This window comes from Colletotrichum phormii (assembly GCF_030913505.1).
Source record: "Colletotrichum phormii strain CBS 102054 chromosome Unknown BDP81scaffold_23, whole genome shotgun sequence".
Lineage (NCBI taxonomy): Eukaryota > Fungi > Ascomycota > Sordariomycetes > Glomerellales > Glomerellaceae > Colletotrichum > Colletotrichum phormii.
In genome coordinates, this window is record NW_026851465.1 from 769,431 (window position 1) to 784,937 (window position 15,507).

Sequence of the window (15,507 nt, forward strand, 5' to 3'; positions counted from 1 at the left end):
CCTCTCACTTCCATAAAGACGATGGTAGCTCAATCGCGCCTTTGAGCTTCCAGACCGAGGCAATCTCCGAGATCTCAAAAGAGCTGTGTAAAATCAACAACCCTACCATAGTCACCTTCGACAAGCGAAACAATGGTCCGTCGATCATTTTGTCGACATCACTGTACTCCGTGAAGGATGAAGTGCTGTTAGGCATCATTTTACTTGGCATGACTTCGGTAAGCCCCGCCCCTACTGTAAGCTGATTTGAGAGGACTGACACAAAGGTTAAGAGTTGGCATGATCCTTCATCTCTCGGCTTGTCCCACATCCACGGGTCGCGACAGCTCTTTCAATCCTGGGTCAAAGACCAAGGACTGCACTGCCCTTCAGAGTCACGCATCATGACGCGAAGTCAAGCATTCCTCGTGTCGTCGATGGTGTACTGGGAAGTGCTGGTCTCTTTTCTAGTTGATCAAGCGGCCCAGTCGCTTGCTTATCTTGATAATTTCCTTGAAAACGCTATGATACCCTCCTCATACGTCTGTCCCTGGACCGGTGTTGGAACTTCAGTATTCATCTGTTTAGCTAAATTAGATTCACTGATCCGAAGGAAAAGGTCTATCGCGCGTGTTGGGTTTCAAGATAGAGGCGGAATCTGTCAAGGAATGGCGTATGTGAACTTCCTAGGTGAGGCTTCTTTGTTGGAAAATCAGATGCGCAGAATGCAGCTTCCCAAGCTGTCATCCATCGAGGACACTGGCGATATCAAGGCTCCGCCGATTCATTTCCTTCAGCTTGCTCACTGCTACCAGTTGAGTGGCTGTCTGGAGCTGTACCGCGCTTTTCCAGAGCTGGCCAAAGCTCGTTTGGAATCAGATCCAGCAGCCTGCATATCTTGCGATGGGATAGACAGGCAGTCACAGCTGTTGCTAGGGACCGCTCTGGATATCTTGAATACTCTCGAAACCATACCGGATGATTCTCGGACCATAGCAACGCAGACTCTCTTGTTCACTAAAGCGGTTATTGCCTGTGTCCTTCCAACAGCCTTGTATGGAGTTGAGACCTGGTATGCGGGCCTAACCAAACCAGCCCTAAACAGCGGCACCAATACTAGCAGTAGCACTGCTTTACAGATACCTACAGTTGGTACAGGACAGAAGGGCCTGGCCCGTAGACTTAGCAAAGTTATTACAGCAGCAGCAAGGGCTATCCTGCCTGTCTGGAGAACCACACCGACCAGTAGCCTCATCCGAGACGCTGGCCTTCCCACAGCAGAGGTAGCCCTCGAAGCAGCGCGACTACGCTTCGCTATACGCCTGCAGAAGGTTGACCAACAGCATCCCTTGGTCCCAAGGCTGCTGCAGTCAGGGCGGCAACAGACCAGGCTTCAAAGAACAGCTGGCCTTTTACCTAAGTGTCCAAGGCCAGCGCTCCTACAGCCGCAATACCTCCCAGGGTCCTATGACCCTATAGTTACACAGACGAAGGAAGTAGCAGCTAGGATCTTCCAGGCCTGGCTCAAGACTGTGCCAGGTCAGCATACAGTCGTATACTCAGACGGCTCCAAAGCTCCTGACGGAGCTACCGGGTACGGCTTTGTTATCTACCGCAACAATAAACGTATAGCCCAGGCCTGCGGCCGTCTCGGCTTAGCAGAAGTGTTTGATGGTGAGGCGGAGGGGGCGAGGGCTGGGCTCCGACGGGCCCTTCAGACCTCCCAAGGCCAGCCTATACACATCTGCATCGACAATACCAGCGTTATTCAGGGGATTCGCGGTAAGGTCCCAGACTCCTCACAAGCGGCCTTCCTTGAGATCCAGGAGGTAGCTAGGATACACGATATACAAACCCATTGGTCTCCTGGGCACCAAGGTATTAAAGGAAACGAAGAAGCAGACAGCCTAGCTAAGGAGGGAACAACTCTACCAGTCCTTAGGGGCCAACTAGCTACTCTATCAGGTATCAAGTGGCTTGCTAAAGAGCGGCCAAGACGCCAATATAGACGATGGTGGAAACAAGAGGCAACTCCCCGCTATACCCAACTAGGGCTCAAGGCTACCCTTGCTTGCCCTCCTGAACTTGGCCTCCCTAGGGCTGCCCTTCATCACCTCCTCGTGGCACGGTCAGGCCACGGGGACTTTAAACAATATCACCAACGCTTTAACCACACAGAAGCACTACTCACCTGCTCCTGTGGGTGGGTTAAGGAGGCAGACCATCTAGTCTACTGCCGAAAGACCCTACTGAGGAGGCAACAGTGGCCCACCCTCTACCCCTACAGCCGCCAGGAGCCCGTAGGACCTATAGGGTCCCTCGATCGCTACTTCAAGGGGCTAATCACTGACTCTGAAGGCTTCCAGGCCTTCCTCTGCGTGACAGACTTCTTCCAGAAGATCTGCCCGCGGTACTAGGAGATAGGTCATAACCTATCCTCCAAACGACAAACTACCTCTATTAAGAAACCAGAGGGTTATAACGGAACTAGGGCACCAGTGGGAACTAGGGATGGATAGAACACATAGTGGCTCACGAGCAAGATTTGGAGGACGTCAGGATACGGCGTGTACTATATAGTATATAGCTAGAGCCTGCGACCCTTCACGCCACATACCCTCCGGGAGGTCTGCCGCAAGGGCGGCTGCGCCCTTGCCGCCATGGCGTTAAATAGAACAACAACAAATATTGCTGGCTCGATGAGCGCCAGTTCACGTCAGAGCAGTACACTTTCAATCGCACTATCGAGCGATGGAGGAAATTTGTGCTCCAGAGATTGTCCCGGACCTACCAAATTATCGGTCTACGCACAATTCAGCGCGCCATTGCCCTTCTTGTCAAGGTGTGGTCGCGCATGGACTTTGGGACAGCACCGGGAGACAGAGTGAGCGACTCGGTAGGAAAGATTGCCGAATATGCTCACTGGATAGATGTTATAGAGGAGGAAGGGCTGGAGACGCTCCTCGGTTAGCTTCGTCATACATAGAATATGATAATACCGTTGTACGGATCTGACGCTACATGTGACTGCGAACGCAAGGTATGAAAAGAAGCTTAAGTTGGGCCTCCGATGCCAGATATACTCTTGATCTAGTTGAAACGATAATAGAGTCATAGAAAGTTCCAAGACTCCAACGAGTCGTACTCGGCAAAAAAAAAGGTTTCCTGGCTTGGATTATCAGCGCAACAAAGTTGGTCACATCGGCTAGAAAGCCTGCAGGTTCAAGACGGCAAAGTGCAGCCAGCTTAGCCTTTGATAGGCCACTTACATGCAACCATCTTCGTGTAATCTCCGAAGTCCCTCATGGAATCCAGACTTTTTCCAGACGCGAGAATCTCGGAGGACGGATGTGAAAGGCGCAAAATCAAAGGCCGCGTCTTCTTCTCGAATCCCAAGACACAAGCTAATCTCGTGTTTCGCTCATGTCGTGGTCTCACAAGTTTGCGCCGTCAATCCCTCCTAAACAGTATCGAACTTTTTGCGTGATGATCTCGTCCAACCGACTGAGGTTGTGCTAGCAAAATGTCTTAGCAGTCTGTTAGTGACCAATGCGATAGTACCAACAATTGGTCGCGTTGGTGAGACCTAGCACTAGCAGCAAGAAACTTAAGTAAGCCACCGGCGAGGCCTTTCCAACGGTTTGGATGGTCAATTGATGTAAGAAAGCTTCTCGAAGCCTTGATTGGCTCGCCACCTCGAAGAAGCATCCTCATCCGCCTCGTCCGCCCGGATCTCTACCACCACCTCGCCCAAATACGAGCTGGAAAAACCAGACGGCAGACTGAGTAAACTCAGATCACGATCAAATGTCTGTCGCGTGCGTCCTCTGCCAGCCTCGGTCCATTCGAGGTGGATTTAGCCAGCCAGCTTATCACCTGCACAACAAATCACATCGCCAGGGTGTCGTCCCCCAACCCCTGCCACCAAGCTCCCAACTTGATGTAGCGCGAGGCCAACGCCTCTTCCTGGCCGGACCGGCGTCCAAGACTTGGGCAAAATGGCTCGCTCATCCCAACGGCCAAGTCAATCATGAGACAAACGATTCGTCCGCGCCCCCGAAAAAAAGCTTAAAAGAGCAACACCTGCGACCTTGCCGTAGTGCCAGGGCCAAAAGATCAGCGCCATCCCCCCTCGGGCATCCCTGTCGATTCCCCCGCGTCTTGCCCCATATCGGAAGGCATCGCCGTCCCCAGACCCCCCGGGGTTGACTGCGGGGGAAAGTGGATGAGGAGAAGTCGGCCGAGAAGATAGCGCGCAAAGAGGAACGACGACTACCTTTCCTTACTCAGTGAAAATTTTGGTGTGCTGGTGTGTTTGTGTTTGTGTGGGTGACATCCCTCTCCACCTGCGTCGTATTAGTGATGATATTCCCATTTACGGCTCGACGGACATGACCTCATGCCGACCAACCGCCGGCTGGGAGCCCAGTAGCCCACATGTGAAAGCGACAATCTGTGAGGGAAATTAGATAGCTCCCGAGGAAGCTAGCTGAGCTACAACGTGCAGCTGAAGGAAGCCCAGGCTTGCTGGTCTAGAGCTTCTGGCTATGAGTCGTGCGGTGTTTATCGCAAGGTAGGCGACAAAAGGACAAACGTGACTGCGGTTGTTGCCTTTTCTATGTCCCCGTTCCCACTCCCACCCTCTCCCCCATGCAGGGTTTATCTCCAGTCTCCCTCCACAAAGGAAGCTTGTCACCCATTCTCCTTTTCTCCTGCATGTATCCAGACCACCCAGGAACGAATTGGACGCTCCATCTCCATGTTCACGAAGACCCCTTGAAGCATTCTTCGTTTCACCATCTCCCAATCCAACCAAACTTCACAATCGCTTAACCAAATAGTACTCGATCAAGAAGAGTACAGGAAAATATCACATCATACATCATGATGAAGAAGAACTTCACTCGTCTTGTCGCCGGCGCGGTGTGGCTGGCGAGCGGCGTGGCTGCGGCAGAAAATTGCGCGAGCGTCGCCGTCACCGCGATTCCTTCCTGTGCGCAAAGCTGTTTCCTCGAGGGCGCGTCTTTTGTCGGCTGCGATAGCCTCGACTTCTCATGTCAGTGTGGGCAAGAGGCGGCACTCTACGCTGCCATTGAGCCTTGTGTTGCGACGGGCTGTCCTGCCGCGTCGTTCCAAGCCGTCATCAACGGAGCTTCATCCGGTAAGTTCTTCCTTCTCTCAAGGACATCTTAACCTCCAAGCGTCTGTTATGATGGCCAGTGATCACCACGAGGCAGAAATCTCTATTGAACAATGGACTAACAAGACCAAGTCTGTGGTTGTGTCGGCGCAGGAGCAGTCGGTGGTTCAACGGTATCGGGGTCCTTCGTCTCAGCCATCTCGGGCTCTACGATCGGTTCGTCGCCAGCGACCGCAACAGCTACCGCGTCTGGAGATGTCGGTGGTGGTGGTTCTGCATCTGCTTCAGCAACGCAAGGCGGTGGTGGCGGAGACACATGGAACCCCCTTCCCACTAGCCCCCCATTTTCGACGTCGTCGCCCGTCAATGCTGCAGGTCGCCAGTCAGACTCAAGTCTCGCCATGCTTGTCGCATTTTTCGGAGTGGCGGTGGCCGCTGCGGTCGTGCAATGAATTGAATCCGGCGTGGATGAAAGGTCAATCTGGAAAGAATTGATGACTTCATCGAGAGTGTTTCGCCCATTGGAAGAAAGAAACCAGGGCGGTCGGCTATTTGCATCATTACTTCTTCTTCACAACACCACTTTTACATCATGACTTATGGACGGATATACCCAGAGGCCGGCGACCTACATACTCAGCCCGACTCTTCTTCTACCGACGACCTCACGCGACACAGTCGAACCACGGCCATTTTTCTGACAGGGAGTTCAGTGGCCCGGGCGGGGCATTCCCATCTTACGAGTAAATGAGACCACTTAGGGCCATGAGCCATTCGTGTCCGTCTGGTTTTCGTATCTTCGACAGGGGCACTGGTTTGGAGGACGACATTGTCGAAAATGGGGTTAGTTTGTTTAATCCTAATTTTAGAACAAGCACGCATTGAGCTTAAGCTCAAGCATCTTCATTGCTTGATTGATGCCTGTGCTTGAGCAGATCATACTTGACAACAACGTCAAGCAATGATAAAATGACATTCCTTTGATTTATTCAACTCATGTGACAACTCCTCCTCAGTCCCTCGCTGTTTGATATGAACCTCTTTGATCTTGAAGATACTACTCCCAAATCAACTGGGCTACCGCTCGGCACTGTGTTCATTTGTTGACGGAATTAGCCCGCGAGTCTAGACGGAAGGTGTGAGAGAGCAGCCTCCATCACTTGCTTGATAACAGCCCTCTCGGTAAGCCCTTCAGTAAGAATAATAAGCCACCCATTAATGGTCTTCGGAGATAGCAGGCGTCCAAACACATTTCGGACAAGGGGCTGAGTCTTGCTGACGGCTTGCATAAGCACGTTGCAGACGGCGCAGCCTTGGAGGTGCCTTGAGATTGGTCGGCTTGTCACGGGGGAAAAAAAAAAAGGCCTGGGGCGGGAGGGGGCCGAGAGCGAAAGTACGAGCATCGAAGGGTTAAACAAGGAAGAACTCACTACTTATAGAAGCTGTGAGTTCTCTACATTTGAATCACTTGCGGAATCAAGCAGTTTCAATATCTGAACCCATGGAAAGACAAGCCCCTATGCCAACGTCTGATTTCATGTGCAATGTTGACTTCCTCGCAGTAAGGTAGCCCATAGAAGGTACAAAAGGACCATCAGGAGTACTCCAAGTTATTCCTCAACCCTCAATGCACCTAGCCGTAGTTCACGATCGCGAAGCCCATCGACTACCTTCAGTTCTCAGCCTCCGCCATCTAGAAGCCTTGAAGAACATACCTTTTGTGATTGTAAAATAAATCGAATTGGATAGCTCTAGCGATTAGTGTGATCTATTCGACCCCGGCATTTCGGATTAAACGCTCTCGTCGCCCATGGAGTCAGAGACCCTGAACCAAATCTGTTAGTTGCCCAGTGCAATATTGATAGGGGTCCGCAGCGAACACCAACCTTCTTCAGGCCTTCTGGGAGCATGACATTTATGTTATAGTTGCCCAGGAGCCCTGGACGATGGAAAAGAAGTAGGCCAAGCTTAATATACACCCAGGCTACGATGTCTTTAGCCCCGTAGACCACTGGAATGATGCGGACTTAAGGCCACGGGTGCTTACCTATGTCCGAAAGCACCTGGAAGCCCAATGACTCCGCCCTATACCAATTAGAGACATATTATGGATCTAGGTTCGTGGATATAACATAGTTAATATCTATCGGCCTGGCGAGAGGACTTATAACCTAACTACTACGGCACTACTTAACTATTTACCTCTATCGTACTCTCTTATTACGGGCGACTTTAACTCCCGCTATGAGACTTGGGAGCCCGGTACCTAGTTAGAGAGGGCCGACTCCTCTATCTCTTAATGGGCATAGAAGGCTGGACTCGCCTATATTGGAGAAGCTAGGGAGGTAACGTACGCTAATAAGAACGGGATAGGCCATATTATAAACCTCTCCTTCTCAAATATCCCCCTAGCTAGAGCCCAGGTATGCAAGTAGCTACACGCAGGTTCCGATTATAAAACTATATTTATTATACTCCCCTCACTCCGGCTACCGCAGCCGAACCTCTGGAGCCGGTCTCGGGTACTAGAGCACTTACTTGAGCGCTTTGCCACTCTATTTAGCCAAGGGCCACTCCCTATCATCGATAGACAGGCTACCCCCGAGTAACTAGACGAGGCAGCCAGCACCATCGTGAGAATGCTTATGGCGGCCCTAGATGCCACAAGTGCTAAAGGAGGCCAACACGGCCGTAGAGCGCCCTGGTGGACGACAGAATGCGCTAAAGTACGCACAGCATACCTCGAGGCAAGGCGCCGATAGCGAACTGGCTGCCCCTCCTCTAGGTGCTTAAGCTGTATATACTGCTCGTACGCCCGAGAAGCCTAGCTGGAATGGCTCAGTACTTCGAAGTGCGCTAAGCGTGCGTACTGGGTAGAGAAGATAGCTACGGCGGATAAGGTAGAAGCTTTTTTCTCTATTACTAAGTGGCGTAATTCTAACCTTGCTATCAAAGACCCCCCCTTAGAGGTTAATAGGGCCAAGATAGCCGATACCCAAGGCAAAATCGATGCCTTCCGGTGCGCACTTTTAGAGCGCTTCACTCCAGACGACGATATAGAAGACCCAGACTTAGTGCCCTTCGTCCTACGATAGGTCCTGCCCTGGCGGACTACGGTCACTTAAACTAATGCTACACAATATACGCTCACGCGGAGCACGTCTCCAGGCTCGGATAAAATCACTACGAAGTTATTAGCAGCGGTCTGGGGGCACATCGGAGAACCTGTCAGAGCCCTGTTTGAAGCCTGCCTCACCTCTGGGCATCATCCAACTCCCTTTAAGCAGGCAGAAATCGTCATTATTCGGAAGGCCGGCAAGCGGAAGCTCGCAGACCCTAGCTTATATAGACCCATCTCTCTCCTCTCATACCTAGGAAAGGGTTTTGAGCGCATCTTTACGCGGCGTACTACGTACTATATAGTATAAAATACGGTTATTAACCCGTAATAGTTTGGTGTGCTGCCTGGCCGGAGTGCTATCGATCTGACCTTATGCGCCGCATATGATATAGAGGAAGTATTTAAAAGTGGACTTATTATGACCCAAATTATAATAGATGTAAAAGGGGCGTTTGATGCCACGCTTCGTAACAAACTTATACTTAGACTTCGCCAATAAGGCTGCCCGGAAGTATTTATCCGTTTTATAAGGTCCTTTATGACCTACCGCGTGGCTGCTATCAGAATGGACAAGAGACTCTCGGAGGGTTTCCCTCTATGCTGCGGTCTGCCACAGGGCTCCCTAGTCCTCTATATCTTGTACCTAGTAGATGCGCTCCTGGATAATCCTAGGTGCCACTTTGGGTATGTGGATGATATAGGGCTACTCGTAATCTCCCCAACGCTGGAGGAGAACGCTCGGATACTAAGTGGCGAAGTTAGCTTTATGCTCGAATAGGGCGCCGAGAATAAAGTTACCTTTGACCCTGCTAAGTATGAAGCAGTACACTTTACATAAAAATATCGTAAGAACAGGCCAACTGAATGGCCTGCTATCCACGCCACGGGGCTCACCATTATGCCCGTGGTACCTACTAAGGCCGTATGCTGGCTAGGCGTCTGGTTCGACCGCACGCTATCCTTCCGTATCCACGTTGGTCATTGAGTTGCCGTAGCGGAGCGGGTCGCCGATTTCCTCCGTGGCCTCAGTGCTGTCCTCAAGGGCCTCCCTCCCCGCCAAGCCCGTCTTACCGTTACGGCCTATATATTACCGTTAGTTCTATATAGTACCGAAGTATAGTTTTCGGGCCGTACTAGGCCAGCTATATTACCGAAGCTATCTAGAATAGGTACTGCCCTCCGTAATCCCTCTGTGAACACTGGCCAGAAGGGCCTCTTCACCGTTATCAATAAGGCTATCGCCGCCGCGGCCCGGGCCGTGCTCCCGGTATAGCGTACCATACCTACGGAAATCTTACTTAAGGAGTCGGGACTACTAGCCGTTGTCGCGGCGCTCGAAGGGGCCAGACTACGCTTTGCCGCAAGGCTACGCCGTCTTGACCCCTAACACCCACTGGTCCCTAGGCTGGAGGAACGCACCCCTGGACGCTCTGGACGGAGTACGAGACTCTAGCGAACCTACGCGCTACTACCTCCGTGCCCCCGCCCAACCCTAGTCTTCCCGAATCCCCCCGCGCCCGAGCGAGGCACTAAAGAGGAAATCTCTATCGCATTTCTGCCGATGATCAAGGCGCTGCCGCGCTCTGATCTAGTGATCTACTTAGATGGGTCAATGTTGCTCGAGGGCGTTGTGGGATATGGTTATGCGATCTACCGTGGACCTAAAGCTATTGCGAAAGGTCGTAGGCGCCTCGGCGAACATACCGAGGTATTCGACGCCGAAGCTGAGGGGGCCCGTAAGGGCCTACGGCGAGCACTGCACCTAGCTACCACCTCCCCTACTACTATCCACCTCTGTCTTGATAATACTAGAGTTCTTAACTTTATCCCAGGGTTCGGACTCTCTCCAGCTAGCTCGTAAGCGGCCATACTGGAGATAGTTGACGCTCAGTAGGCAAGGGATATCAAATGCCACTGGACGCCCGGGTATACCGGGATACCTAGAAACGAATTAGCTGATAAGCTCGCCAAGGAGGGAGCCGCACTCCCGCTACTATACCCCCTACCGCAGGCCTCCTACGCTAGAATAGCGAAGATAGCTCGCACTAGAGCCTGCGGATACTACTCGAGGTAGTGGTATATATCTAAATAGAAACTCAAGTTTGGCTAGTTATAGGAATATTAACGCCGCCCTCTATTACCTACCGGAGTTAGACCTACCTTATCCACTGTTACACTACCTACTCGCTACCCGCTCTGGCCATGGCTACTTCTTCGCCTACCATAGGCGCTTTTAGCACGACGGGGACTTTAAATATAACTATAGACGGAAATTATCACCTACCCATCTAGTATACTGCGTAAAGAACCGCCGTACAGCGGCGCTATGGCCGACTACCGGGACTAAAAAGGATCCGGGCCTTTTACCGCCCCCGAAGGGGCAGGCCGAAGCCTACTAGTACGCCCTGATTAGATATCCGGGCGCCTTTGAGAAGTTCGAGCGCTTGACGCGGTACTTCGAAATGTACTCCCTATGAGGGGATAGCGAGCCCGAGATACCACGCCTCATACTTTATCATATACCTACCGATATCTCTTGGGCTATAGCCCTACCTTTACCCTCCCTCTCCCTCCTTTATTTTTCCCGATCTACCTGAGATAATACTGGAAAACAAAAAAAAATATACTCGTAGGTAATTACGCCCGCGAGGGCCGGCCTTTTTGTCATAGCCCGTTGTCTATGTACGATGTAGGGCTACTTAAGGCCCATTCGCTTCTGCCGAGTCAGGAAACCCCTGCTGGCGTGCTTTTTGGAACTGAACGGACCCTAGGGATTAGTTAATAATCTCTACTGCTCTAGGTACGAGAAGAAAAGTGTATATTATAGATTGTTTGACCTGTCGTACGCTGTTTAGATAGCGGTACGGCACATTATATGCCCAAAGGGCGCTCTGGTTGATCGGGCTTAGTTAATTAGATAGCTAGGCTCCTGTCCCTGATGATGTTAAATACTACTACTACTACTACTACTACTACTACTACTACTACTACTACCATGGAGTCAGACCGACTGACCGATGACTTAAATGTTCAATTGACTCTAATCGGAAATCGACATCAGCTACTCTAAGTATAAGCTCCTGTCGTTACTCCTCAGACATGGGATACACCGGCCTTTCTCCATGGCCATTGACGAACCCGCATAGGTGTGTTACGACCCAACATGCATGACCAAGAACAGGGCCTGCCCCGCAGGCTTACTGCGGTTACGATACGCCATACATGCACAGAACAAGGTGATGATGATGATGATGATGATGTATTTAACGTCTGGTAACAAAAGGACGTGCCGGGCGCTATGCCGACATGGTCCATACTAATCTAAACTATGTTACAGGCTACCGTCTTCACCTAACGTTCCTGTTCAATGACTCGGGCAAATTTCGGAAAAGAAATTGGTCTCCTCTATCCATTCGCATAGAAGAGAGGCTCCCTTAGCAGAACCCAACAAGAAATCAATGCTTGCTTTGGCCATACGTTGGCGGGGGTAGCGCGGTGTAGCCTTGCGTCCACGCTTGCAGAAGTAGAAATGGACTGGTGTCTTGGGTTTCCCACAGCTGCAGTTGAGCAACGCATCTTGATGAGCGAATCTCTCGTGGTATGCTGCAAAGTCTCCATGATGGGATCTTGCTGCGTATAGCCTTCCTAGTAAGTGCCGAGGGAGGCGGAGCTCGGGCGGCTTGGGGTGAAGAATTATCTCGAGGTCGGCATATTGCCGAGGGCATTGGGACAGCCATTTTCTGGCAAAGGCTTGGAAGGCAGCTGCTTTAGCTTGCCTTTCTAGGTGCGCTAATGAGGGCTGTGGTTGTGATTTTGGGATTAGTTTGCAGGCTTCCTTGGCTAGAGCATCCGCTTCTTCATTTCCTGGTACTCCCGTGTGCCCAGGGCACCACCAAACATAAACCCTGCCGGGGGTTGTCCAGCTCTCTCTTTGTCTCCGAGTCCAGGAGGAAGAGAGCCTATTGAAGGCCCTAAATCTAGCCTGGCTGCTTCCTGTGCTCTGGGAGTATAGTCTAGCCGCGACTGCGAGGTTGTCGAGGCAGATGTGGACGTTATCTGCCATACGAGCCGTAGGAGCCCGGGTGGCTTCCATCAGGCCGTGATACGCAGCATGTGCCTCCGCGTCATACACCTCAGTTTGGGAGCCGAGTGGTTCGGATCCGCGGAAGATCTGCCGTGTAGCTTGGTACCCTACCTAGCCTGCTCCGGCGGAGGTGCTGCTGCCGTCCGACATCTGGGACCCGTCAGTGTAGACAACAATGTCCCGCTTGGAGAAAGTTGCCATCCTGCCTGCAAAGGAGAGGGCCTGTTCTTCTTTGGTCTTATTAGATTCGTAGCCGACCCTGGCGAGGGCTGTCTGCCAGTCCGCTAGTTGCTCCCAAGGGGGGAGTTCTAACGGATCGATGTATTCGGTATTTTTGCTTACGAGGCTTGCCATTCGTCGTAGCCGTGAGTCTGGTCCTGATTTGTCCCTGAGTCTCGTTCGGAGAGGGTGTCGCTCGTCCAGACGATGGATTCTGGTGGACGCTGTGTGGAGCTTCGCGTCCAGTATCACCTCTGCTGGGGGTAGAGCCGCCTCGCGCTGTAGGATCGGTACAGGCGTAGTTCTGTATACGGGGACCATCGCTCTAATGGCTTTGGTTTACGTCGCGTCCAGTTGGTGTAGCAGACTACTAACGCCGTTTAAAATAGTACGTCCATTCTTTATCCGGCTCTTGCCGGGCCACCATGCTTTAGATATATAGTACTAAATAGGTAATATACAAGAGGTGATCGCTCGACGAAGTAAGTACGCAGGCGCGCCCTAGACAGTGTTCCCTAGTCCCCGTAGTCCATTAACTACTTGGCATGCTTTTGCGGAGAGGTTTCTTACGTAACTCTTAAATATGAGTTTATAGTCGAAGTGAACGCCGAGCCAGCGTAGAGAAGAGCCTTCTTTAATAGCCTAAACTGTATAATGCCTCCCATCCGGTAAACCTACTGTAATTAATAGGTTTCCGTCTTTTCGTCTCTTAGTAAAGTGGATCAGTTCGGACTTATCAAGGTCAAAAGTGATTCCTTCCGTCGCGCCCCATCCTAAGGTTTCTTCCCATTCCTTGGTTAGGATGTCACAATTGTTCTCTAGTGATATTGAGCTTGCCAAGATAACGACGTCATCGGCGTAGCCGAAACGAGATCGCTTCCTTCCTAAGCGAGCTATACCTAGCTTAAAAAGAGGTTCGATATAGAGCATGAACAGAATGGGAGACACGGGTGAGCCTTGTAGTAGTCCGCATTCGAGACCGAAGACGTCTCCGACCTCCCTATCAAGTCTTATTCTAGCTCTCCTTCCGGTAACAAAACTTAAGACCCAGCGTACGAGGTTCTCCGGCCATCCTTGTTCGTAGAGGCGTCGGACTAGTCGTCCTGGGAGCACGGCGTCGAAAGCCCCTTTTATATCGAGCGTAAGTATAGAGGTAACCAGGCCTCTTTGCCAGGCGCACTCGATGTCGTGGATGGCCGCTGCGATAAGGTCGCTGCAAGAGCGAAGAGGGAGTGCTCCAAACTGTTAATCGTGCAGAACACGATGTTTAACTGCGATCCAGGTAAGTCGTCTAGCGATGAGTCTCTCCAAGCCTTTTCCGAGGACGGCCAAGAGCACAATTGGCCTATAGGAGCGCGGGAGTGTCTTGTCTCTTTTTCCCGGTTTTGCTAGGATCACGAGAGTTGCTTCTTTAAAACAAGTAGGATACCAACCCTCGCGTATACACCCGCTATAAAGTAAGAGGACAATATCCTCGATAACTGGCCATGCTATTTTTAAAGCAGTCGTAGTGATTCCGTCGGTCCCAGGAGTCGTGTTTCCCGCGGTGAGAACCGAAGACCGTACCTCGTCCTTCGTAACCTGCGGGAAAGGAAGCGTAGCTTGCCTTTATAAGACTGGGCTTTCTGTTGGTATGTCCTCGGAGATTGCAGCGTTTCTAAGGAGGACGCGGGTAAATAAGTCGCGCTTCTCTTTTAGTTGTGAGACAAGCGTATCTTGGTTGTCTACATCTCGGAGTAGCGGGGTCTAAAAGGATCCTGTGGCTTTGTACCAACCGACCACTTCAAATATATCTTTACTTAAGGAGGCTAAGGAGATCTTATCTTTCCAAAAGGCATCCTTAGAGCGTTTAAACTCGTAGAGGAAGTCCTGTTTTAGAGCTTCGACCTCCTCTTCTTCCCATTAGCAGTTCACTCCGGCTACGCAGAGTCTTACTAACATCGCTCGCTTACTCGCATAGGCTCGGTATTTACGTATGCAGCTCTCGCTCCAATATGGTCTCCCTGTACCTTTCCCGAGCGTGCGCTTTATGGAAGCCGTGAGTGCTTTAATAAGACAGTCCGTAAGCTGTTGTGCTAGGAGATCTAAAGACTATGGGTCTTGGATGTTGCTTGCAGTGCGGCGCATGGGTTGTAAGTTGCGTTTAATGATGCCGAGGAAAAGCTCCTCGTCCATCGTGTCGAGCCGAAACCTTCCCGGGGTCTGGCTGGGTGAATCGATCAGGGCCAAGGGGACCCGGGTAAGCAGAGATTCGTGGTCTGATGTCGTGTGTAGTGACGTTTCTATGCTGGTGGAGGCCCCATGGAGGTTGCTGGATGCCCAGCATAAATCTAGGGTGTTGCCGCCTTTGTGCGTGGGTTCACCTATAGGTGACATTAGGACAAGGCTGGCGGCTTCTGCCCATTCTACTAGGTTTTCAGCGTCCGGGGAACTCGTGGCCTCGGGCTGCCACGTCCAATGGTGTAAGTTAAAATCCCCCGCAATCAGTACTCGATCCTCAGGTTTGGGTTGCCAGGCCGCTAGGATGTTCCTGAGAGCCTGGCCAGATCGCAGAGAGCCGCGAGGGGCGTTGTATACGTTAATGATTGTGAGGACCTCCTTCGTTCCCGAGAGGAGTCATAAGTCAAACCCCCCACTTCCTGGCACCCCCCTGTTTCTGGCACCACAAAAACGATGGGATCACAACCCGACCTCCTCATTACTATTAACTATTGATCCTCAACCACACCCACTACAATACAGCTGCCAGCCTCACTAGGGCATTCAGAGTCGCTGGATTCAGCCGTGATAACCTCCTTTTCACCCGCTTCGATTTGAGCCCGATGGATATCCCTGATGTTCGCGAACTTCGTGTTGGGATCGATTTGAACAGTCTTCCTCTTCCTCACTGCAGCGTTGGTAACTTGAGCCCTCAGGTGAGCTAGTTGCTGCTGGGCAGCTGCCAGTTGCCAGGCCTGCTCTGTG

The 15,507-nt window shown here is 51.5% G+C and overlaps 1 protein-coding gene across 1 annotated transcript; it reads left to right on the top strand.

Moving 5' to 3' along the window:
* Positions 1-4,866: 4,866 nt before the first annotated feature.
* BDP81DRAFT_329299 (uncharacterized protein) lies at positions 4,867-5,571 on the top strand (the record flags this gene model as incomplete). Its single annotated transcript, XM_060585297.1, has 2 exons — positions 4,867-5,140; positions 5,252-5,571. The coding sequence occupies 2 exons, from the start codon at positions 4,867-4,869 to the stop codon at positions 5,569-5,571; spliced, it is 594 nt and encodes a 197-aa protein (XP_060440815.1).
* Between the last annotated feature and the right edge of the window lie 9,936 nt (positions 5,572-15,507).